Source organism: Hermetia illucens, chromosome 6 (genome assembly GCF_905115235.1).
Source record: "Hermetia illucens chromosome 6, iHerIll2.2.curated.20191125, whole genome shotgun sequence".
NCBI lineage: Eukaryota > Metazoa > Arthropoda > Insecta > Diptera > Stratiomyidae > Hermetia > Hermetia illucens.
Genome location: NC_051854.1, coordinates 29532983 through 29557772, shown reverse-complemented (window position 1 = coordinate 29557772; position 24790 = coordinate 29532983). Strand labels below are relative to the sequence as shown.

Genomic DNA, 24790 nt, shown 5'->3' with positions numbered 1-24790 from the left:
GAGTAAGATTGTAATGTAATATCACATCACATACTAGGGTGATCTCCCGCATCACTAATCCACACCCGGTGCTTTATTTGCTTTAAGGAATCGAATAAAATGTTGAATCTCTGTCCTTTTGATCCCACTTTTGGTTGGGTATAATGTCTTTTCCCATTGTGGTTTTGCTAGAAATAAATCATGGTTATTTTTTAAGTAAGATGTTTATTTTGACCCCAGTTACATTAAACGTTTTTATAGGTGACATGCAAGACATTTTCCGATCTGAAAGCATGTTTCCTTTTAACGTAAGCCCATCTGGAATGTAATCATTTATCACGTGTTGAAGAAACTTATGTAATCAACAACTGAAAGCCATCTTGATTAGGTATCATTTGTTTGCTTGTTGTGAAGTGATAAAGATCATATCGGGATCAAGATAATTTTACTACAACAATAAATAATTTCAAAAAATAAGTAATTGATTTGTTTTGAATTATTTTCCTCGACTTTGTTTAGATTATGAGCGTAACGAAGATCCCAAGCAAAAGCACCAGCTGCACTTAATCATAAATAAATAATTTAACAATCACTTTCATGTAAAATAATTTCTATTTCTCTAAAAGCAAACCAAACAGTTTTTAATGTTTAACATTTTCTATGCAAAATTCCAGCTACAGCTTATGAACTGGAACCGCTCGTGAACGATGCAGAGGAGCGAAAACCTATCGAAAAGTAATATTAATATATTTTTCGATTTTACAATATCTTACATAAGATTAGATTCTAATAGTATGCATGTGACCGAACGATTAATCTTTACTTAGGCAAGCGAATACGGAGCAAAAATCTAATCGTCCTTTTACACAAATGGCGGAGCAGGAACGTCATCATCGGTCGCTTACACGAAAGGAGAACTTTGGTTTCAGCGAAGAAAGGGCGGAGCAAAATGCTGATAGTAAGACTTTAGTTAACGGAACAGGACCATATGGTGAAGAATGGTATAAGGATGTAATTGAACTTCGAAAGAAAGCTGGTGAATATAAGGTGAGAGATGCTTGCATTTCATCGTAATTTATACACAAAAGGATAGAAACAAGTCTAGGGTTGGATATGACGTTTACGTTTCTAAAAGAACAGCTTGATCTTGCCGATTCGTATAAGAGACTACTCTCTGTATTTATTCCACATACTTCCTTCATTCAATCGAGACGATCAAGGAATGAACATGTTCATTCCGTTGAAGAAAACAACAGGTAGGTGCCGAAATACGTATTCGGAAAAATAAAAAATATAATAATCAACTCTAAGGAACCAACCCTTTTCTGTGGGTACGTTATTCGATTTGTTGCTAGTATGAAAATATACTTCTATGCTCGCCCTGCTTCAAATGATGCCTTAATTACTGAGGTTAAGTCCTGGTGATTTTACGCGAGTACCCGCCACTTAGACCTAACCCCATGGTCCTCTTAAGACACAGGTAGACTTTGTGTTCACAATCAGAGCCCCGTTATGAGAACCAACAAAGGTACCAGTTTATACTGGTGGATGCAAAACCTATCGAATCCTCTACCGAACTAAGAAGTACGTCACCCGAGTTATAAGCTCAAACCCTATACCTGCAAAAAGGGGATCTACTATTTTCTTTCATTATATTACTTTATAGGCTCAACATGTAAATAAGATAAAGTGCACCAAATCCCGTTCTCAGTCTTATCCAACCAAGATCCTGATAACATTTTGGATGTTCTGTAACTATAATCCTTCTCATTCCATTGGGGCAATCCATTATCTTAGCCTCCTCAACTATCGAAATGTCATTACAAAAGATATTCCTCTACAGTGCGCCGAGCACAACCTCGTTTGGCACTGGCCAAAGCAACCCTATTTTTGTCATCCATATCATACCCAAACTTTTGTCTGTTAGTTAACTAGGTACATCAGTAGTCGCCAGGGACCCCTTTTTATATCCTTATATGTGTACGCATCCACTTAGTCCCGACCTGAGCTGCGTTCGACCAAGCGCCTGTCATGGACTGCCGATAGCGACATGACCCGCAGGTAAAGCCTGTACATAATTAATCGCGGACAAACTCAACGTTTTCCTTTGTGTTTGCTTTCCTTACCTATTTTTCCTATTCTGCAGGGTAAAGGAATTGACGCGCCTATCGGATGAATTACAGTCGCATTGCACTGTATTCCAGCGGTTTCTCTACAATTGCCTTTCCTATTTGTGCATGTAACCATCCACGCACATGCTCCACATCCTAAATAAAAACCTGGCTTTGGTCTAAATTAAAGTCAAACTATCGGCGCCTTAAACTTGGATAAAATTCGCATCCTTGTGGTGTTTGCGATTATATAAAAAGGAGCGTTTTCCACCTGTTGCCAACTTCGGGTGCGCTACTCCCAGAGCAGAGGCAGCGTCTGATGAGTTGCTTCTGCCCTGGACGAAACCTTTAGTTGTCTTTTTTTAACCATGTTACATTGCAAAATTTGGGCTTCTTGCAAGACTCAGTGGTTTTAAGAAATTGGGAACAATAACCTAAATTCTGTTAGTGGAACCACACTGATCCGAAAACAATATCCGACATGGATTCGCTCAACAGGGCGGCTCTTCACCCTTGCACGTTTTGGCGGCTATGGTGTTAACCACCGAGACGGAAGAGCTAGTCGTCGTATGGTTTGGACGAACCAATGCAACAAATTTATCGTATTACGAATTTGGAACAGAATCCACGAGGCTACAGACATCAACTCCATGACGCGCTTATAAACCGTATTGCCACCATTTTTTGCCAAAGGGATAACCTTTCCTATCCCCAAGAAACAGGGTGCCTGTTTCTCTTCAAAATGATTACTAATAACATGTCTTAATATCAGTTACAAATTACTTCCCTCAGTTCCCAGCGCAAACATCTCATAATCTTAATGTTCACAAATTGATAACTGAGGAATAGAGAAGATGCGCAAAAGGCTCCCGAGGCCGATAACAACAGTTTACAACCGATCAAGCCTTTCGTCAGAAACGAAACATCTCGACAGCCTACATCGATTATAAATCAGCCTGTGATTCGATACCACATTCCTGGTTACTACAAGTGTAACGCTTATACAAAATCAAGCCGAATGTTGTTTTTATTCTGGGAATAGAAGAATTGAACACTAAGCTAGCTATCCTCACAAACATCAGAGGGACCAATCAGGCATGACATCTTGCAAAGCAACTCTTTAGGCCCGCTGTAGTTTTGTTTGGCTAATTATCCCATCTTTGACATAAAAGCAAATACAGGTTCCAAGTTAAGCATGGCATATTGTCAAATTGTACATTGAGTCAGTTGTGCAGTTAGGTATGGAGCAATATCTTTCTGACCTAATGGGCTCTACTCTAGATTTGCACGGTCTTCCGCTTACGATTTACGATTATACGTCTTTTCAGCGAAGAACTACCGCGCCACTGCGTGAAGTAGCAAAAAAAAAACTTTATTAAAATCGGCTTATCGTCTGTCCGCCCGTCTGTCTGTCAATCTGTCACACCTATATTTCTGAAACGGTTACTCCTATTAAAACGAAATTTGGTAGAAAGTCCCATCTTTCTGAATCCCATTATATGCAGTGAATAACATAGTTGCACATTGAGTTTTAAGGGAAGGCGGGGTGTTCCCATGCACGCAAAAGGAGGTGTACGATTTTTTTTACCGAGTACAGTCGTGTGGAATACCAGTTCTTTCCGAAGCAGATATTAATTTTGACGTTGGTTGCAAAGGGATGGAGTGCTGGGGTCCGAAATGGATCAGTTACTTCAAGGACCCGCTCTCAGAAACCATCCCATCCAAATATCTGGGAAAAAATAGTGGTCAATGCACATTGACCTACGTGTTGACTGTCAGTGTCATAGTAAAGTAAATGGTCTGGCAAAATAAGTGCATAAACATTACGAGCTAAGTACAAATGGGACAAATGCCCGTTCAAATATGCTTATATAAGTAATACACAAAACTTTTCATACCTGAAGCATTTAGCTTCCGGGTTCCCGATTTGTTTGTAATATCGATAAGCCAAATTTTCAGCCGCGGTAATGTTACCTGCCGCCACTATGCGCCTTGGGACCTATTTCCCAAAGTGCAGGAGTTCCTTTAAGGCTTCGCTAGCTTCTCTAGCTTATATACTTGTACCCAGCCCCATCTGGGTTTTACCCCCTACTGTCACTGCTCCTAGCCTAAATTAAAAGAACAACCTCGCCTAGAAGATAGTTCTTTATTAATCTTTTCTATTATGTACAATCAAAACCTATGGTTACATATAGATTTGTACAAACTGCAGTTTCGGGCCAAAATCTAACTATGCAATGTCCTAGAACCACCGGCTGATAAGCACATGAGGTCCATCGGACGAAAGCGTAGCAAATACCCTCGGCTCAGGGCCAACGGGAATTTCTAAGAATTTCCTAATCTAGAATCTCCGGCAGAACTCTATTTTAAAGATGGTCAGAATCGGCTTGGAGCCAGCTAGTGACCAACCTGTCCAGTGTAGGAACTAAGACGGGCTCTTTTCCTATCCTCGACTCGACTTTTATTTTAATTTTGTGTTTGCTAGAATCAGCAAAAATCCATAATTGCCAATTCTGCAATTGAGTATGAAAAGTTCAAACATCAATCTTTCGTAGCAATAAAAAAATCGTGAGAACTTGTGGGCTTGGTTTAGGTGGGCGTGCGAGTATTCGGAGCGAAGTAGCATGGGAGATTGATTTGCTCTCTATACTGGCTTTCTTCGAGGTAATTCTACTGCTACGTAACAAAAGTGTATAAAGCTGGACCTTTCATATCATAATACCGGCCTGGCTCTCAATAGCGAAGAACAATCTGGTGTAGATTACTGGTTCAAGAATTTCCCCCTTGGCATCCAAGGTACTTGGTCTGTACAACGATTGTTCAAGAAAGGGTTCGCCAGTTTTAGACTACAGCACTAGCTCTTTTTGTTTCCATATGGAGAAAAGATGCCATATAGCAGGCGTGCCTTGAACTACTCCACCAATATGTCGGACCTAGACCAACTATTCAGCTCTAAGGATTTCTTTGCTAGGCCGCTTTCCAATCATACTGCATTTCTCGAGCCTGCCCTACTAAGGCACCAGCTCCTAAATAATCTTCAGCAAAGGAAGAAAAAAACAAGTCAAGAAGACTAAACACGGGAGATTTATCCCTCAACGCGTTGTTTGAAATCGTATTATGGGAAAAAATCATTGCGCATGTTAGATCTTCTACAGTAAATACGCGTGGAAAATTCCGCGTACTAGATTTGGTGTTCCTGCTGTAGTACACGTCACATTTTCAGTTTAGGGTAAGGTAGGAGCACCACCGCTTCTTCGTCTTAATTGTATGGGGAGCGGTAGAAGAACGTGACCCTCAACAACGGGTTCTATGCTCCTAAATTAATGTCTAGATCGCTATAATGTGTCAAAAGATTGCAAATTGACATCCTAAAGGAAACAGCGGTTGTTTTAGCCAGTAGGAAGTAGGGCATTCTGTACATGAATGCGTTTCACCTTCCTACCCAAAAATTAAAATCTGTCCATTCATCGTGCATATTTGCAAAATGCACTGTACAGCAGTGTCGCGTCCTAGAAAAGGATCCTTCGCGTGTTTGGCTCCTGGATGGATGATTCCGCAGTCTATATAATGACAAAATATGTAACCGATACACGACCGTATAGTTGTAGATAAAATCGGAGTCCATAAGTTGCGATGGGCGGGTCATTTAACCCGTATAGGTGAAGACATTCCAATATCTATGGTAGAAAAAGAAGACGTGGCACACCCTGGAGCCGAGGGAAACAGCTGCTAGGCATATGCAATTGGTGGATCTCGGCGTAAAACCGAGATGACTGAAGTTTCTTACTAAATGAGACCTAGACTGGATGCCAATTGTTGTGCCGTTGATGATGATGGTGATTTTTCTGTACGTGCTATTTTCTGTCATACGACTCTATAAACACATAAGTTACAGTAAATCAAAGGAGACAATCTCCAACTCTCGATCTTTGCACCTCTATGTTCTGCATTGTTGTAGTACACCCTCGTGAACTGCTTTGAATCTGAGCCCATTATTCGCTGTATATCGATCGACCGCGCAAAGCAGTTTGACTTCATGTGCTTAAAAATGAGGGTTCTGCAACGTGTACAAGAAAATATGAAGAAAACAAAATCAAGCCTTTGTCACATATTGCTGTATTAAATAAACACTCAACAACTAAAAAGGCAGTTCTGGACAGTCAATTACTGGCCAGCAGATCGATGCCGGAACTGATTGACTTTAAAAATAATAATCGTTCGCGCAACAATACAATTGGATCAAGGCCTTGAGGTGTGTTATAGGGCTTCTTCCATGACCGTAACGGTACAGGATTACAATACCCTATAGGAGGCAATGTGGTTAGCACTGCTTTCGCCCGAGATTATTACCCTGATTAGCTGAGTCGACTGGTATCCGACGAAAATTTCAATTAGAATTAATGCGTAGTAAATCAAATTCCTAGGGATATTTTTTTTTCGTCATTCGAAGAAGAACTGCCTCTTTACTGGTTAGCTTATTTTTTGTTATTTATTATTTGCTAATTTATAGATCATCAAAATAGAATGTGAAAACCTCAAAAATGAGCGTTGTCGATACCTCTTTTTTCGCTTTTAACCGAGGTGCCAAAGTTGCACTGTGTACAATAAAAACGTTATGCCCCAATGAACTGCTTTAAATTGGGTTATAACGTTCAAGAATGCGAACATCTACCTGAAGGACGCTGCCAGATCCGGATGTCCCATTGAGTTCGATGAAGAGGGTTTGGATCGAAGACGATATTGTGCATGTAGTAGGCATAACCCACTATGAACTGCCCAATCGAAACCACGCAGAAAATCTGGAGCATTCAGCAAATGCCAAAACTAATTGAAGCCCAGCAAAACGACCTCATTGGCATCATAATGTCCGTCCTCACACCACCATCATGACTAAAGAAGCAATTCAAACGTCCAATTGGGAAGTGTGTCCTCATCCAGCTTATTTTCACAACTTACTGAAATTCGATTTCCATCACTCGCTTGCTAATGCTTAGTTCGACAATGACGTCGAACTTTAGACTTGACTGACTACGTAGAATACTACAAGTGCTCCAAGTAGAATGCATATTGAGTCAACAACGGCAAGAGCACACATCTCTGGAACTACGAAAAAAAAATTGCCAGAGCTAGGTGATCTCTGAAATAATTTAGACTTGCCTTTTCTCTCTAAGACTTGTTAGCGCCGATAAAGGGAATAAATGGTTCCCGAAATATCGGTATTTGCAAGCTTCATAAATTTTACCAGCCAATAGAAAACATAAGTCTTAATTATTTAAAATAATTTAATGGCTTGAAACACCTTCAAGTCCTCAAAGATCAAAGGGGGGTTTTTCACTGAGCAAGCTGCTAAAAGAATCTAGAGACCTGTTTAATACGAATCGCCATCAAGATCAGCCGATAGTAGAACAAGAAGTGACGCTGAGAAAACGACAGTATTTGTAAAACACCTGGAAAAGGTGTTCCTCCTCTATTCACCAGAGATGAGATGAAACTTTCAAAACATCTATCGTTACACCAAAGAGAAGTTTTTCATTTCGAGTTAAACACATTACTCGACTTATTAAAGAGCAACCGGACCCAAAGAAAACCTTAAAATTGAAAGTACATCTAGTCATCGCAATCGCTCATGTGACCCACATTCGCAACGAAATTAGAATGGAAAATTTCAGATATTAAAACGGTTGCTAAATGTGAGAAGGATGACATCTAGATTGCATTTTACAAGCCACAATCTCAAAGGCGCCATTTTGGCGTTCGAGAGAAGCAAGGTATAATCGAATTGACAGCCGAATTGCCTTTGAGATAAGGATGCACTGAAGAATAGAAAGTATTGCTTAGTGGTCTTCCTGGAAGTGGGCGAATTTTTAACAAAATGTGGCACCAAAGATTAATTCGGAAACATTTAGGTGATGTTCCAAGAGAACATAAATTCAGGGTGAAATATAAAAGTACTACGTCTAGCAATTACAGCATCCAAGGTGGAGTCCGCCAAGGCATTGCCCTTGGATGAACACACTACCTCATCACTTGAAATCTACCACCTGGACTGACAACCTCAGCGTTTCCAGACGATATTACCATTAATAATTAAGTACGCATTCCGATCCTGTTACAACAATCCACCTAGGACAAAGTGGTTTACGAAGTTAAGTAACAACTGTTGTCAGGTCACTTTTACTCTAAAGCGAGGAAATTGCGGCTAAGATCTCAGTCAATCGTGTAGTGATGCAATATTGAGTTGCTACAGAGAACCTAGTCTACGGTGCTACTAATGATCACCGGTGAATCTTGGTATATGAAAATTGTAAACATCCCTAGAAAACTCAAAATTGCGACAATAAAAGAGGAGCTATTATTCCAAGTGATGAATTGGAAGGAAGGTTGACTTCCCAGCCTAAACCTTTAGTCTTGGCCCCAGGATTGAAATTGCGTAATTTAATTAATAAAGTGCAAATTATGTATAAACTACGTTTGGGAGTCGGTTCTACAGACTAGGTATATTGAAAATAAATAATTTATTTTTCAGTGTCGAGGATGGGGAATAGAAATCGATCCTGAGCTTTATAAGAAGCAAAAAGAACTTTGGGATCAAGTTTCGAGACGAAGCTCCCTCTCTGCCTTATCACTAGCATCTTCTGTTCATAGGTAATTATATTAATTTTGTCCCCTCCAAATGGTCAGCAAAGTACTAAATATTTGGATTCTCAAAAATTTCAGACCAATTACAAAAGAAGAAAAAGAACAGGAAAATAACAAGAAATCTTCTCCAACTAAATCGACTAGAGGAAGAGTTCCTGGACAAGCACATTCTGTTGATAATAAAACAATTCCTGATGGACCTATACTGCCAGCACGCGTTCAAACCATTCGTCATCATCTAGAAAGGACAACTGGGCCTGGTGAGAATTATGCTTTGCCTGTGTTCATTTGAGTGATGTCTAACATGTCATTATAAATTCTAATGTAATTAGACGTTGAAGAAGGAGCATTGCTTCCATCGCCAACTCGCGAGAAACTTATGCCAACTATTCCAAAATCTAAGGAATCCGAGCCTTATAGTTCGTCTCAACGTGGTAGCCCAAAGAAAAGTGCCACATCACGTCATGGAAGTCCTCAAAAAGGTAGCCCACAAAAGGGTAGTCCCAAAAAGACTATGAAAGGTAAACCATTTATTCGTTTTGTATTGTTCTGGTGAGTCTAAGTGTGTTGGCACTGATTTTATTTTCTCTTTAGCAAATTTTTAAACTTCTTCTCTCTTCTTTACCCTTTTCATATGTATGTTGGGCTGGTGAAAAAGAAATGCTGAATTTAATTATTTTTTAAATAATATGACTCAAAGGATTAATTCAACTGATTACCACCCCCTCAATGTATTTTTTGAGCCATAAGTTGATTTAACAATATAGTTTTTGGAAATTAGGTCCGGTCAACGTAGCAGATAAAATACCATAATTAACTTTACATAGCCCTTATGAGATTCGTTGAAGTATATTACCTGAGGTGATTATAGTTAATTTTACTATTACCAGAATCCACAAATTTATGCTTCAGTTTTCAATGGATTTGAATGCTTTCCAATAATTTTATAGAGGTTTCGTATTGGCGAATTTCGCGCGCTGAAAATATCAAGAACTCTTCTAACTTCTAGCCATCATGCGGAAAACCATATATAATCATGGAAAGTCCAGATTTTGTGGTATGTCTTAATATTATTGAGGATATAATTGTTTCACTAATACAGAAGAAGCATTGACGCGATGACAAAAAATAGATTTTCCTTATTTTACTCAATGATAAGCAGTTTACTTCACTAATTCGCTCATGCCTGCTTCAAAGAACGAACGGTTATTATGAGCTATTCATAGTAGTGGATAGTTCAGCCAAGGTTAGTCTTTAAAGTAATTACTGCAACTACAGCTCCTAGTGAATATTGTTCCTTTGTATCTCGATAATGTCCTCTTATTAATGAAGGAAAATTTCCCCTAGATTTGGGGTCGATATATATGCAAGTATGTTGGATTTCTACCAATGTTCCTCCCGTTTCTTAGGGCTATCTTTTACAAGCACACTAACTTTCTAGATGTTACACGCCCTACTCTAAACACGTACCACATTAGACAATAACAGCTGGGCTGAATTTTTTTTTTTTATTAAAATTGATTTAATTATTCAATATAGTTGCTTTGAGGACGATAGAACGATTATAGCGGTCATACAATTTTTCCATACTATTTTTATAGTATGATTTGTTTTTAGGCTCAAAATAGGCCTCAGTTTCGGTGATTATCTCTTCATCATCATCATCATCATCATCAACGCCGCAACAACCGATATCCGGTCTAGGCCTGCCTTAATAAGTAACTCCAGACATCCCGGTTTTGCGCTTAAGTCCACCAATTCGATATCCCTAAAAGCTGTCTGGCGTCCTGGCTTACGCCATCGCTCCATCTTAGGCAGGGTCTGCCTCGTCTTCTTTTTCTACCATAGATATTGCGCTTATAGACTTTCCGGGCTGGATCATCCTCATCCATACGGATTAAGTGGTCCGCCCACCGTAACCTATTAAGCCGGATTTTATCCTCAACCGGACGGTCCTGGTATCGCTCATAGATTTCGTCGTTATGTAAGCTACGGAATCTTCTCTCGAATGCAGCCAAGAGTTCGCAATTTTTCTTGCTAAGAACCCAAATCTCCGAGGAATACATGAAGACTGGCAAGATTATTGTCTTGTATAGTAAGAGCTTTGACCCTATGGTGAGACGTTTCGAGCGGAACAGTTTTTGTAAGCTGAAATAGGCTCTGTTGGCTGACAACAATCGTGCGTGGATTGCATCATCGTAGCTGTTATCGGTTGTGATTTTCGACCCTAGATAGGAGAAATTATCAAAGGTCTCAAAATTGTATTCTCCTACCTTTATTCTTCCCGTTTGACCAGTGCTGTTTGATGTTGTTGGTTGGTTGGTTTTCGGTGCTGACGTTCCCACCATATATTTTGCCTTACCTTCATTGATATGCAGCCCAAGATCTCGCGCCGCCTGCTCGATCTGGATAGGCCAGTAGTTGGGTGGACTCAAAGAGGATCGTACCTCTTGCATTTACATCAGCATCACGGATCACTTTCTCGAGGGCCAGATTAAAGAGGACGCATGATAGGGCATCCCCTTGTCGTAGACCGTTGTTGATGTTGAATGGTCTTGAGAGTGATCCTGCTGCTTTTATCTGGCCTCGCACATTGATCAGGGTCAGCCTAGTCAGTCTTATTAGTTTCGTCGGGATGCCGAATTCTCTCATGGCCGTGTACAATTTTACCCTGGTTATGCTATCATCGAGAAGCACCTACAAACTCCCACGAATTCGGTTGGATACGATTTTAACTACACTGAAATTCACAAACATTAGTTTTGTATATTTCTCCAATACTTCGCTAAGTTGCCTCGGTATCATCAGAGACTTGTGGTCTATTATTTGGGGTAGGGTAGGTTCATGCGTTTACCCACACATTGTTGGACTCCCGCAACGGTTGTTTTTGACCCATCTGGCACCAAGCGCTACGAGGAGCACCACCCGTCAAGATCGGAAGCTGTACGCTTCCGCTTGATGAACTGCATCCATGGCTTGTATGCCAGGACCCACTGGAGATCTCTCTGCCCTAAAACTGAATTCGCTTGGGGATGATTTATATGCGGATGCAAACTCAGAATCTCCTTTCCCTTTGCTGATCAACGCAAGCTCCTATACAGCGGGAAGGAAAAATGCTCTCTTCCAGGTAAGCGCTGAATGCGCGTTTATAAGTTGGTACATATACCTCTGCCGGGATACCATCGGATCTTGGTGTCTTGTTTTTCAAAGAGAGGATTCCTTTATAGAGAAAAGTGGCCGGCACCTTCCACACTGTTGTCATCAACCCGCACCGGATGTGCAAGGAACAGTGTCCGTACAATACCGTCCATCTGTTCAAAATTAAGTGAATTAAGTTTACGCATATCTCCATTTTTTATAGTTACCAGTTTATGAATATGGGTGATATGGGTGTGGCATGACCCATTCAAATGCCCTGGGACTGAAGTCACTTCCAACCAGAATCCGCCTCTCCCTGCCAAAAATCGCGTCTTTCTGAGCATGAAGGGAACACTCTCACCAGACGCGCTACAGTCCCCGAAGAGAAAGCAACTCTGTTCGCCGTTGCAGGTATTCGCTCTATGACCTATCTAGCCACATTTGCTTATTACTCTTAAATAAATGATGGCCGATTCGTGATAAAAATGTGACGTGTGATAAAAACATTTTCTTACGCCTTTTGGTGATAAAGCATACGCAGGGTAAAATTGTACGAGCCTAGTTACGAGGTGATCCAATACTTCACACCCTTCTCCAGCATCACTGGACAGATACCATTCATTTCAGGTGCTTTGAAATTCTCAACGGATAGTATCAAAGGTTTCGTTTTTAACTGGTAACGTCCGTTCTTGCAGGGTTCCAATTAGTGTTACAAAGCCTTCGTGTAAAAAAAAGTAGCAAAAATTGCTAATTCCCTTCTGTCCAATTTTTTATTCTCTAACAACTTGGTAAAAACTGTACTACTTGCGTTGCCCAGCGCTAACCCCTAGCTCAACGTTTGCTGTGACCATCTTATATCTCACTTCGTTCGAATGCCCACTTCTCTATATAATAGATGCTACGGACATATTTTCAAGGATAAGTATTGTTGAAAGTGTAAAAATAATTATAACAAAAAAGGAGAAATAAATAAAAAAAGCAAGGATTCAGCATTTCTCTTTCATCACCTTGAGCCTAAACTTTGAGTGTTACTTGCTAGCAGCACTTAATTGTGTTATACAATGTTATTTTTAAGCATTGATTGAATATCTTAAGATTGTGATATGTATTTATTTTTAGTTAGAATGACCTCTGAAAATGGATACAAATAGAAAAAATAGAAGCAAATATAACGCAAACCAGGTGGAAAATATATCATTAACCACAACAAATGCAAAACAATTCAAATATTGCCTAAGCTTTAGCCAATTTTAACGTAAGACTACGAAGGAAAAATCGCCTACCAACAAAATATGTCAATAATGGATCCCGCACTGGGAGCAGAGCGTTTTATTCTCTTCCAATGCTGTCCTAGATGTTGTTAACTTTCCACAACATTTTTCTATATTAGAGGGTGCTCAAAGAAGCTGAACTTACATTTCAGAAAACATTTTTAAAATTTGCTGTCTGTTATGTCTAATGGTGCCTCCGCAACTTTCTCTTCATCTTAACAGATAAACGCTTTCACTTCATGTATCTCTTGCCTTAATGAAATAGAAAGTGTCAGGGAACAAGGTGAGGTGATTAAGAAATAACTCACAAAGATCATCCTTTTTTGGGTTAACATTTTTGGTACAGGCAGAATTGTGTGGACCAAGGCTTTGCTGCAATGAAAAACTAGTCATACAACTACCACAAACCAACGTCAAGGTTTATTCCGGCCAGTTATAAATTAACGATTCGTTCAAACCGAAAACTAAAAAAAATCTGCATTCCGTTGACGATTGTTGTTACTTGATGGCCAGGAGAATTTGGGACGTTTCACTGACTTGGACCGTTATCCATCATATGTAATCTTCTTAACAAAAAAATTTAATTTATTTACAACATTTTAGCCAATCCATACTATAATTTAGCTATGCGCAGTCAGCGGTTAATTCATAACTTTAGCTTTGATCGCCGTCGACCTCGAATCTTCCAATTCGCTGAGCTGATTTCCAAAATAGATACACAGCTCCATAAAACATAAACATATAATAAAACATATTCCGCCATCTATCGAACGTAGAATTGGATATTTGGTGCCTCCTCTTGATTATTTGAACCTGCTGAGACCAACATTCCTAACTAAATTATAAATCACAGATGCACATTATAGTTATGTAAATGTCTCCTTCACTCTAATCGTTTTAGTCATCGATACAGCTGATCTTTTTTCAGTCTGTGCATCTTCCTTCCTTCCAAGCCCTTCCATTGTCGAATTTCTTATCGATAGTCCTGATGTTGATGGTCATTGTGGCAGACTCTTCACCTTCCTACTATTTGTAGGAAGAGTTTGCCGGGGTACACCTTCCCAGATCAGTGGAATCATCATTTCATCATCACATAATTTCTTTAGGCAAAAAGTGATATTACACTAACCGAAAGCTGTTGTACAGTGTCAGTCCCTCGTCTATCTTTAAAATTTTCGAAAGACATCTTCAAAACTGTCGTTGGTCTCGTTTCAGGCACCTCCTTGTGAAGAAGCAGAAGAGATGTCAACGCAGGTATCTGATTCTCACTAACTTGTTAGAATTTATAGTTTGTTGCGAGGTCTCTGAATGAAAGGAAAAATGTTTATACAATCTATGTTTTGCACCTCTCCCGGCAGCCGTTTCCCCAACTAGATTTTTCGGCGCTTCCGTTCTAGTCAATGTCTCCTCCAGACACTTTCATTTAAGTCTAGGAAAATGAAAGCAGATGTGTCCCGTGCTCTTGGGTATCACTCAGTGATTCCTAAAGCCCTGTAGGGTCCACTCATCATCCACTGATATTCTTCACATGGCAATCAGAGAAACTGGGTCCACCTAGATGCACATCATCTTATCGATCATTATGTCAATTGGTTTTTCAAGTAATAGCGAGTTTCACGTCGTTTAAAACTGTCCCGAAGGCACAACGCACACTTACGGCAGACGTCCAATAAACTATATTGAACTTTTAGCCATTTCATACAGTATGAGAAGCACCTACCCAAATGGATGTTGTATAGAACAGTATGAGCTCAACACTACATTGCGGACATTCAATATTTGGCTTCATTTTTGCCATGGCCACGCTCGCTTGGGACATCTTAGGGTAAACCTGTTACAGGTTAAATATTATCTCTCCAGGATCTTTACCGTAGCATTTAAAAGGGTTTATATGACGATGATTCACCTGAACTCTTGAAGTTTCAATGGAAGAGAAAAGATCCCCAAAAATTTCCCAAAGAAGCCCGCAAATAATTCTGACCTCAACTTAGCTTTGGGGCTTAGCTGGGTGGTCGGTCCAGGCCCGGTACTTTTTTGTTTCCAATCCTGCTGCAAAATCTCAAGCAATTCTTTCCTTGTCACTGCAGGTAGATATTACTACTATACACTCTTGCATAATTTTGAAGAAGAGATGAGGATATGTGATTCGTGAAAATGTGGGACCTTTGGATCTCACTAATACAACTCTACAGACGGTGCACTGATTTATAAACTCCCCTGCACAAAGTTGTCTGAAAAAATCTCTCTTGTTTCAGAGTGCACTGGTTTGAAATGCGCTTTCTGTATCGAATAATCTCATTTCCACGGTACAGCTGGGCTAAATGGAAAAGACTATTAAGCGCTTATTCTTTTCGAGTATATTTTCTAAAATACAGAACTATCCAGCCCAAAGATTACTGTCTTTTTAAGGGGTGATATTGCTTTACTCTCAGTCTTAGTGAATCTTTGCTTGCGTCTAAGCACCATTTCTCGTAACAGATGATGATTTGGTACTCATCGTTACTTATGTAAGCGTCGGGTTTGGTGGTAAACAGCGATTTGAATAAGGGTTTCCTTTGTTATTTTCGGTAAACACATGTGGTACCCGTACTCCTTTAAAAGTACCTTGAAACGCCCGTCGATAAATCCTGAAGTAGTCCGGTGTGTGACAGGTCATTAAGATGAAAATCACAAGCAGTCGCAACGGCCTACCGTGAACTGAGCGATTTAAATATCCCGGATCAATGCTGTGAAATTGTTTCACAGATCAGGGCAACTTGAATAAAGTGGAGCATCTTTTTGGGTTTGACTGGAAGCCACGGCTTCACATGCAGTGGCAAGCCATTGTTCCTCGTTATTTCCTTTGAAGTGGGTGATGAATAACAAGTACTTTTTCCTCTACGAAAAACGAGCACAAACTTCGGAAGCCAAATTTTTCAAGTTCCCTTTCGTATTGGATTTAAGTGATACACGATATTGCAAGTAGCAACTCTTTTTTTTATTTTTTAGCCCTTTCTTAAGGAGTGAAGGTCGGGGTCTTTTTAGTAAGTATTCACCAAACTCCACCAAACTACTCGTCTCCTTTTGTCCTCTCTCTCGGCGCTCGGTAACAATAGAGAAAGGATACTACTGTAACTGTAACTCCCGTCTGCTTGGAATGTTGTATGGCTTTAACCACTGGCAACTCAGTTTTTTTGTCAATTTCAACCAGAAAGATATAAGTGCATTGTGAATTGACAATACAATTTGAATAACCCTCTATTATATATTAAACTTGCTGAACCCCGACAGCCGTTGTCCTGGATGAAGTAAGCAAAGTAGATGAAACACTTACACTTGCACTTCGTCATCATACCCTCAAATTGAGCGATCAGACCTTAGAGGGACACATCTGAAGTAGCTGTTGCCACGAAGCTTACCAAAGGTTATCTGGTACCATCGGAACCGGGATATCTGTCCGAAGTATATGCTCCTGAAGAATTTTTGGGGGATGCGCTCCTGGCCCGATTATTTGCGGCAGAGGTATTAGATGGACCAGTACCGCTGTGCTAATTTCGGCGGGACTTTGATTGTGGTGGAGCAACATATACCAGGTATTTTTTACTGGAAATTCAAAGCGCGATAATATAAGCACAATCATCATCAACAACGGCGCAACAACCGGTATCCGGTCTAGGCCAGCATTAATAAGGAACTCCAAACGTTTTACGCCGAGGTCCACCAATTCGATATCCCTAAAAGCTGCCTCTCATCCTGGCCTACGCCATCGTTCCATCTCAGGCAAAGTCTGCTTCGTCTTCTTTTTCTACCATAGGTATAACCCTTATAGCCCGTTGTCATTTGTATTTCATGTAAGCTATCGGAGTCAACGTATCGCCTGAATACGGGCTCCGTCCCTACTTGGCTGGTAAAATCTCCAAATTTGATTTTGATGTTATACCTGGGACAGGCTTCGAGGGTTCGCTCTACTGCCTCGTAGAAGGCATCCTTCTCAGACTCTGCAGTCTCCTCTGTAGAGGCGTGTACGTTAATGAGATTTATGATATATTTCAAAATTTGCCTAGCAAGCGCAGAGTGCATAGCCGTTCGCATATGTTTTCAAAGCCGATAACAGCAGGTTTAATTTTTTGGGTTGCTAAGAAACCTACCCCGAGCAGATGGTTTACTGGATGATCACTATAATATATGGTGTAATGACTCTTCTCCAGGAGACCGGTCCCTGTCCAAAGCATCTCCTGCAACAGTGCTACATCAGCCCTATATTGAGATAGGTTCTCGCCTAGCTATATCTCTGTACAGAGAGCGTACATTCTACGAGAAAATGCGCAAATCGTTATTCCTTTGTCATTGCCGGGTTCGTTGTCGAGTAGTCAATGCAGTCCGAGACTCCTTTTATGGCTTCGTAACTTGTGTTTTCCGTGTAGGGTTGTCGACCCTACCTGACCCCCAACCTGGAGGTCCAGTTGGTATTATTTATCCCGTTTTTAGGCACGGGAGACTCGCCTTCATCCTTCTTCGTCTGCAGCATTCCGTTAAGAAAGAGCTTTCAGCAGTCACCATGTGGAAGTGGAGATAAGGTTTGGTAGTAGAACTGTTGGTGTTGGTTCAGCAGGCGTTTCCCAGGTTTTATATAAGTACAATATAACCATTAAACCAATGAGGACATTTCGGCGCATTTGCAATCGTAGTCTCCATTGTAATTGAATATAGTTTATGGAGATCGATTCTCAATATTGATGAAACCTGTCATGAACGTTCAGCTGCACCATGTTGGGTGTCTTGCTCTAGGGGAATTGCAGTAGCTCTGAAAGTAGACAGTTTCAGACCTTAGAGTAAGGTTTGTAATTCGTACACCATGTTGTTGAGATGTTTCGACGCCTCTTAAAATGATAGCCCAAGCTCGTAGGTTATTAAGTCATGCATCTCACTTTTCTCAGTTGCGAGTCTTCCGATTTATCAGCAACCCTGCTGGCTGACAGCTGCTGTGCAGGTCGACTTTCAATGTTCGATTTTTTTGGGTGGCATTTTCAATAATTTCAACCACAACCCTGTAGAGGGTGAACAATTTATGGAATGAAAATTCTTAACGGTTGCAAAATCAGTTACCTCCGTTAGAAAGTTAGAACGCAGCGAATTTTGAAATAATGCCGCAACAATGATCGGAAATAGCCAGGTTTCGAGGCGCCAGAACTTTCCACGTGGGATGACAAATACGATTCTTGGGCGAGTTTAAAAAAAGTACCTTTTTGTTCTTACTGCGTACCCCCTTTATCCTTTATCCTACGAGGATGGATTTGCAAATGCGACCTTTACCCCAATTTTCATTTTCAGAGTCCATTGACAACAAACCAATATGTATAATAGCCACTTCCATTTTTGTAAAACAAAACCTTATTAAAATCGATTCACCATCTGTCTGTCATGTGGGTATCCAATAAAAGGCCTCCATATTCGAATCTAGTATTAGTTTTTACGTGAATTGTAAACTGCCCGAGTAAGGAGTCAAATTATGCAGACTTAAAGTAAGACAGGACTCATTTTCAGAAGCTACCCATCCTGAAAACCAAAATGGTGTGCTTATATGAAATCTAGGCCTCAAAATATGTCCCATTCCGACATCTGCTCCAATAAACTTACTGATAGTATATTACCAACTTTTAGAAATTGACTGAAGGAGCCCACTTAAGTTCAACCTAGTACCAAATTGCACCAGCATAGATGAGAATGTCTCGCATACGCATGCCAAGTTTCGTGGACATCCGGCCATTAGTGCCAAAGTTCAAACTTATTAATTCGGCACAAATTTACTGCACCAGAAGCCATGCAAATAAAATGCTGACGTTTGGGGAGTTCCGTCCCCACGTACTCGAGGAGGGCGATCAGACCCGAGTCTACAAGGTACTCATCTGAAGTGGCTCTGCCACGAAGCCTCACCGGAGGTTATCTGGTACCATGGGAACCGGGATGGCCCTCTGAGAGCATATGGTCCAGGAGAATTTCTGGAGGATGTATTGTCGACCCGGTTATTTGCAGTTGGCCCCCTAGAGGAGTTTCATGGTGGTTGTGGTTATGCCTACATCGCGGACAGAGCTCCTCGGAGTTCAAGCGTGAAGTTGCGCTGTACAACTCGGGTGTCGTACCCCTTAGTTGCGGCAGAGGTGTTAGATAGGCCTCACATTCACTGGGAAGAATGCTGAGCCTGCACTCAGTATAAACCAGGACCGCTGTGCTTGCATGACGCGGCTCTGATTGTGGTCCCAAAATCAATCCGTGTCCAAAGAGGACCGTGGGATTATGCCTACACGGCAGGTACTCACGTTAAACCCCCCAGGACTTTCATGTCCATCAGTCTATCTGCTACACCTCGGAAACGGCTAAACAAATTGTCAAGACATTTGGTGAGAAGGTGATGATGATGATATTGGAGTGAAGGCTCAAAATGTGTGCTCCACAAAGTGTAAAAGGTCTCATTCTCAGAACCTATCCAATCAAAGAATCTGAGAAAAATCTCAATCATACGAAATCTAGGCCTCAAAATACATCCCATTCCGATATCTGCTTAAATAAAGTTAATAATAGTGTAATCCTTTAAGGCCTTGATTCAACATGGATTGTCGAGCCAATGATTATTATTATTATAATATTTGTATTCGTAAAAATAGTTACTCAGAATCGAAAAAATTCTTTTTATATGGAACCTGGTCACGTCCTAAAACAATTTTTGTGTCTAGAATAAGAACATAAGTAGGTTTCACCGACAGTCCCAATTTGAGTGAGAAGAGATCATAAAAAAGTGCCTAGTTTGGAGGGGAGGAGCAGACAAATGATGAGATGAGAACCATTTCAAATGGTGGAAAGTAATGTTCAAATTCAATGTGTTTCATATTGGTAAATAGGACTCATTCGGCTGACTCGGAGATCAAATTTCGCAACACAATACAATCCAAATGCTAACATCCTGGGAAACAATACTTTTCCATAAAGGTAGTGTAAGCTACGAACACTTTGAAATATAGGCAGCATTCAAAACCGCCTACACTTTATTAAAAGTTACCCTTTTACGTGGGCTTATCCCGTTCAAGCAAGGATGGAAAGAACACGAATTACCATAATGTTTTTCCCATGAGAATGAGCAAATGTATCTATTTTTTGTTTGTTATTATGACGCTCGTTAAAGTATTATTCACTTTTGAAAACAAAAAAAAATATATTAAATGAATAATTTTGCTTTATGTCCAGTTGCTATAATATAAAAAATTGGTTTTTAAGGTGTGTGTATGAACTAGATATAAGCATAAAACGTTTGCAAAGAAACATTACATTTTCATGTACGCTACTACCTGCAGTCATTCCTGGAAGCGTCCGAAATTCGATCTGACGAATGACTTGAAAATATTAAGCAATTATTCCTATCAGCATTTAGATAAAAAGATGGATTACACAGTTTGAACATCAACTGAAAACCATAGAATAAGAGATTTGCTTTTTTGTATGTTTTAACTCAATTTTGCATTTTTTAACATTGCAACAAGTGTAAATTGAATTTTGTGCCGATCATGTTCGCAAGTTCTATTTTTTGATAATTTTCGCACGGTTGTTACCTTTACCTTTTTTTAAAGCTTCAAGAGCACATTTCGAGAAATATAATTCAACCCCCATTTGTCAGTTAACGCCGTTTGTTAGTGCCGTGTTCAAAACCGCCATTTGCTAGTGATGTTAGTATATGTAGTGTCCCAAGAGTGCTTTACTCGACCGTTTTGACCCAACCACGAAATTATATTTCACGTTTTAGGTCGCTCGCAGTCCGTTGGACCGAGCGCTATTGACGCGAGCGAATCGCCAAAACGACAAATCCGTTCCGTGAGCACAGCTCCCTCTGCAGCTAAAGCCAATAAGAAGACGCCCGTTGCAACACCGACAACTGGAGAGCGAAGACCTAGACCATGTAAGTTGCGTAACTCCTAGATTGGTCCTTGAGACAGTAACTCAAAGCTGTAAATTGTAATGTCCGAGCAATAAGTATCCTGTATGCATCCTAAGGATGTAGCTTAGGACCCTTGAATCGAAACGTCTAAGTTAGATTTTGACCACTGGAAACTAGAACAGTACTTTACTATGTTTCGGAGTTTTTATGGAAATTTTCGTTCTAAACAGTTCTATGTAATGTGAAATGCTCAAGTGATGAATACTGACTGAAAGCATGACGCTATGCTAATTATTCATATACATAGCATATCTGTCTTTACTTAATGTTGAACTTTAGATTCATTTACTATTACTATGGAGTTCTTCGTTTAATCATTTTTTCATTATATACTTTGTCAAATTGATGTTCTAGTTAGAAAACAAGATAATGTTCAATAGCAATGTTTAACCCGCTCAATAATTACGAAACGTTTCTTTATTTAGATTCCAATTGCATAACTTTATAAAAATTACACAGTTTAATTGATTCATAAATGTACTTTTCCTTATTTTATATAGTCCGTAGGCTACTTGTAATTAAACAATTGTTTCCGATACAAAATCGTTCATTCTAAACAGTAGGTAACCCAAATTTAACGATTCCTGGGAAAACCCTTTCATTTTGATTTTATTTTTTGTGTGCATTATTGAGCTTTGATACGCTCCTTTAATTTTCTCGACTATCCATAATGATCGATGGTTTGAGAAAGTTAACTGATCTCATGACATCCAATCTTTTAAACCACATTTTGCATGTTTTATTTCTTCCTAAGTTTCTCTAATTTCACTACAATTAACGGCGAAACCAAAAATGTCTCGTGACATTATCATTATTCGAATGAGAAGGGTTACCTTGACTACGAACCCACCCCATTCCTTATGTGAGCCGCCATTAAATGGATTTCGAAACTGATCGATTATGTTTGAAACATTTCCTCTGGTTTGAAAAACAACTTGAACCACATTCTCTTAAGGAGTACGGTCTTATTTCTTCCTTTTCCTTATTGTCTTAAAAAATGTTAATACACTCATGTAAATCATCTATAAAAAAATCAATCTTTCTGGGCCTCGAGGTTTGCTGCTCTATTTTTTTAAATCAATACAATAATACTCATTCAACTTAAACAGTGATATCCTCTTTTAAAACACAGGCTCCCCGACCTCTTGCAATAGTTCTTTCAACTCATGCCTGTTCGCGGACCATAACTTCTAATTCACCAAAGTTTTTCGGATAGTCTCCGCCCTTTATTTTGCTTTTTAGTAGTTATTTAGAGATTATTTTACACTCTCTTAACTCCAAATATCCTTATCATTGCAGCCTTCCTGGTTCAGTAATGAGTGTGTAACATTCATGTTATACTTTTAGTCGGTATCCTTTACTCTTCTTCGCCAAGAAGGGAGTTCATCGTCTGAATACGGTTTGGGACAGGTCGACACCAAACCAAGCATAATAGAAGTTAAATGATCCCCTCACAGGGCAAGATTTTTCAAGGATTCATATTGTGTCATATGTACATAGCATGTAAAACTCGAAGTACTTCTAACAACAAAAATGTATACCTAATATTCATTCCTTGGAGAGGGAATCCTCAAAAACTTTTCTTTATTGCTGTTATATTGTTGTCGATTTTATTTTCAATGAGACTAAGGTTACTTTCATCATTATAATACTCTATGACATGTAACTGACAGCCTTGAAGCAGCGGGCAAGCACAAAGGCTAACACAGCCATACATGAAGTAATCAGGATTCGACCCTGGGAAAAAATCCCGAAGCTAACACCCAACCAACTCAGTCATTAGTGCGTACATACGGCGAAAAGAGCTAGTTTTCAAATGGGCTTTTTAGTTTCCATCTCAAGATATCTTTTTCGATCATATAAGAATGTATAAGAATTTTGTCAATGGTGTTCCGCTAGCTTCCAAAGTATTTGTCTAATCTGCAAATATGCGGCTTATTATGCAACAGCTAATTAAGAGAATTATCAAATTCTCGATTATTATTATTATCTAACTTCATCTCAGAGTATATTTTCGACTTTGGAATAGCCTCAAAACTAAAGGTGCGCCAAACATCACCTTAGTGGGTAATGTATATTAAATGATATCACTTTTTGAGAAAGTAATGTTACAAAGTAACAAAAACATCGCCTTTACATATGTATGTATCAATATGCATATAATATTATATCATCAAATATTAACACTCGGCAGCTAATATTACCAAATATTGTTTATCACAAAAGTGATTCGACCATTCGAGAGAAGATTCGCAACCTATAATCGGCATCGACACTCGACAGTCCCCCATATGGACATCAATCAGCAGCCAACATTCATTATCAACTTTACGAATCAATTACTTAAAGGATCGGCATTTCGATATTCACATGCACCTCAAATCATTTTCTAACTTAAAGCTAGCTCCATGCCAGCCCAAATCAAAATCAAAGTGCAGGCATAACGAAAACATAGCAACAGACTCACAAGCGATACTCGACATCGGTTTGGCACTCAACAACTGCCACCCCCATTTGTACTACGAAGAGTGATGATGTTAGGAGATGTCAACACGTGTCTAGGTCGTATAGTGCGGATGCTCTAGCTCGACCCAATCTCGAATGAAGAACTTTGTCGGAAGTGGATGTGTGCATCGAAAGGCGAAGTGATGTGATGGTGATAACCCTTTTGCTGTCTATGCCATGCACTATCCCAGGATAACAGAGGTATGGGTCGCCCATGAGCCACACAATGCAGAAAAGTAGTGGAAGAGCGCAAACTTTTCAGGACGTCTTCGAGGAACATATTTCATCGAACGAACAACAATGACGAGTAAAGCCCGCCATCTACGTTCAGTCCAGCCTGTCAGCCACGCCTGAAGAGTCCTCAGTTAACCGGCGGCCGTAAAGTACATGGGATGCAGCTTTAACTGTTCAGGCGGCTGATAATCGAATGAAAAATTATTCACTCAACCAGCCAACCATGTTTGTTTAGGTTGTGAGCGATGATTTCATGTTTGTTTAGGCTGTGAGCGAGACTTGACATCTTGATCGCTGGTACACTATTATATTTTTATAAATGATTCCACACAAAAATATCTCTAATTTTCGTCTCATTGCCTTTTACGTCCAGAATTGAATACATGGTGAATGGGCCATTAGGTGACTTTCAGTTCAATTAGTGGCTTTCTGCACTGCGAGCTCTTCCGGCCTAACTGACAGGCCAAACTGACCGCCTTTAGACTAGTCGCAAGTTGAGATGCAACTAAGTGAAGCGGCGTGACCTAACTCACCGTGACTTTTCGTGAAATAAGGAAATGGATACTACAATGAATAATAAGCATGAGAGCGTCCGGAATCTTCTGTTCATGGAACAGATTCCACTAATGATTGCGCTTTGTGCGGAATGAAAATTTTGTTGCAAGCTTGAATGGTACCTGCACTTGACTGGCGTGCAAGGTGCAAGGAGAGTTTTCAAGGTTCAACCCCCGCCCCTGGGGGTACCTGGAATGACGATTTACCCCATAAAAGACTTTAAATTTTTTATTCGTTCTTAAGGAGGTCATCCCGTGTGAAGGCCGTTTTTTCGCTTTTTTTAGAATTTTTTTCTGAAGAACTGGGTAAAGATATAAATACGAATTTTTCACCATACATTTAATAATATCTTGAGAGTACATAATAATTTTTCCAACCCGATCACATAGTTCGTT

The 24790-nt window shown here is 39.8% G+C and overlaps 1 protein-coding gene across 8 annotated transcripts in view; it reads left to right on the top strand.

Moving 5' to 3' along the window:
* LOC119660590 (serine/arginine repetitive matrix protein 2) overlaps positions 1-24790 on the top strand; it is a 187048-nt gene that overhangs the window by 111282 nt on the left and 50976 nt on the right. For 7 of the 8 annotated variants that reach the window (XR_005250455.1, XM_038069260.1, XM_038069264.1 and 4 more), the window contains 6 exons: positions 654-714; positions 807-1026; positions 8617-8735; positions 8808-8989; positions 9062-9250; positions 20910-21062. Coding sequence is in view for 7 of the 8 variants with exons in the window: in XM_038069260.1 (XP_037925188.1) it covers positions 654-714; positions 807-1026; positions 8617-8735; positions 8808-8989; positions 9062-9250; positions 20910-21062 (924 nt within the window). In the remaining variant the exon portion in view is untranslated. The remainder of the gene's footprint in view (positions 1-653; positions 715-806; positions 1027-8616; positions 8736-8807; positions 8990-9061; positions 9251-20909; positions 21063-24790) is intronic. The other variant, XM_038069265.1, reaches the window with a different exon arrangement.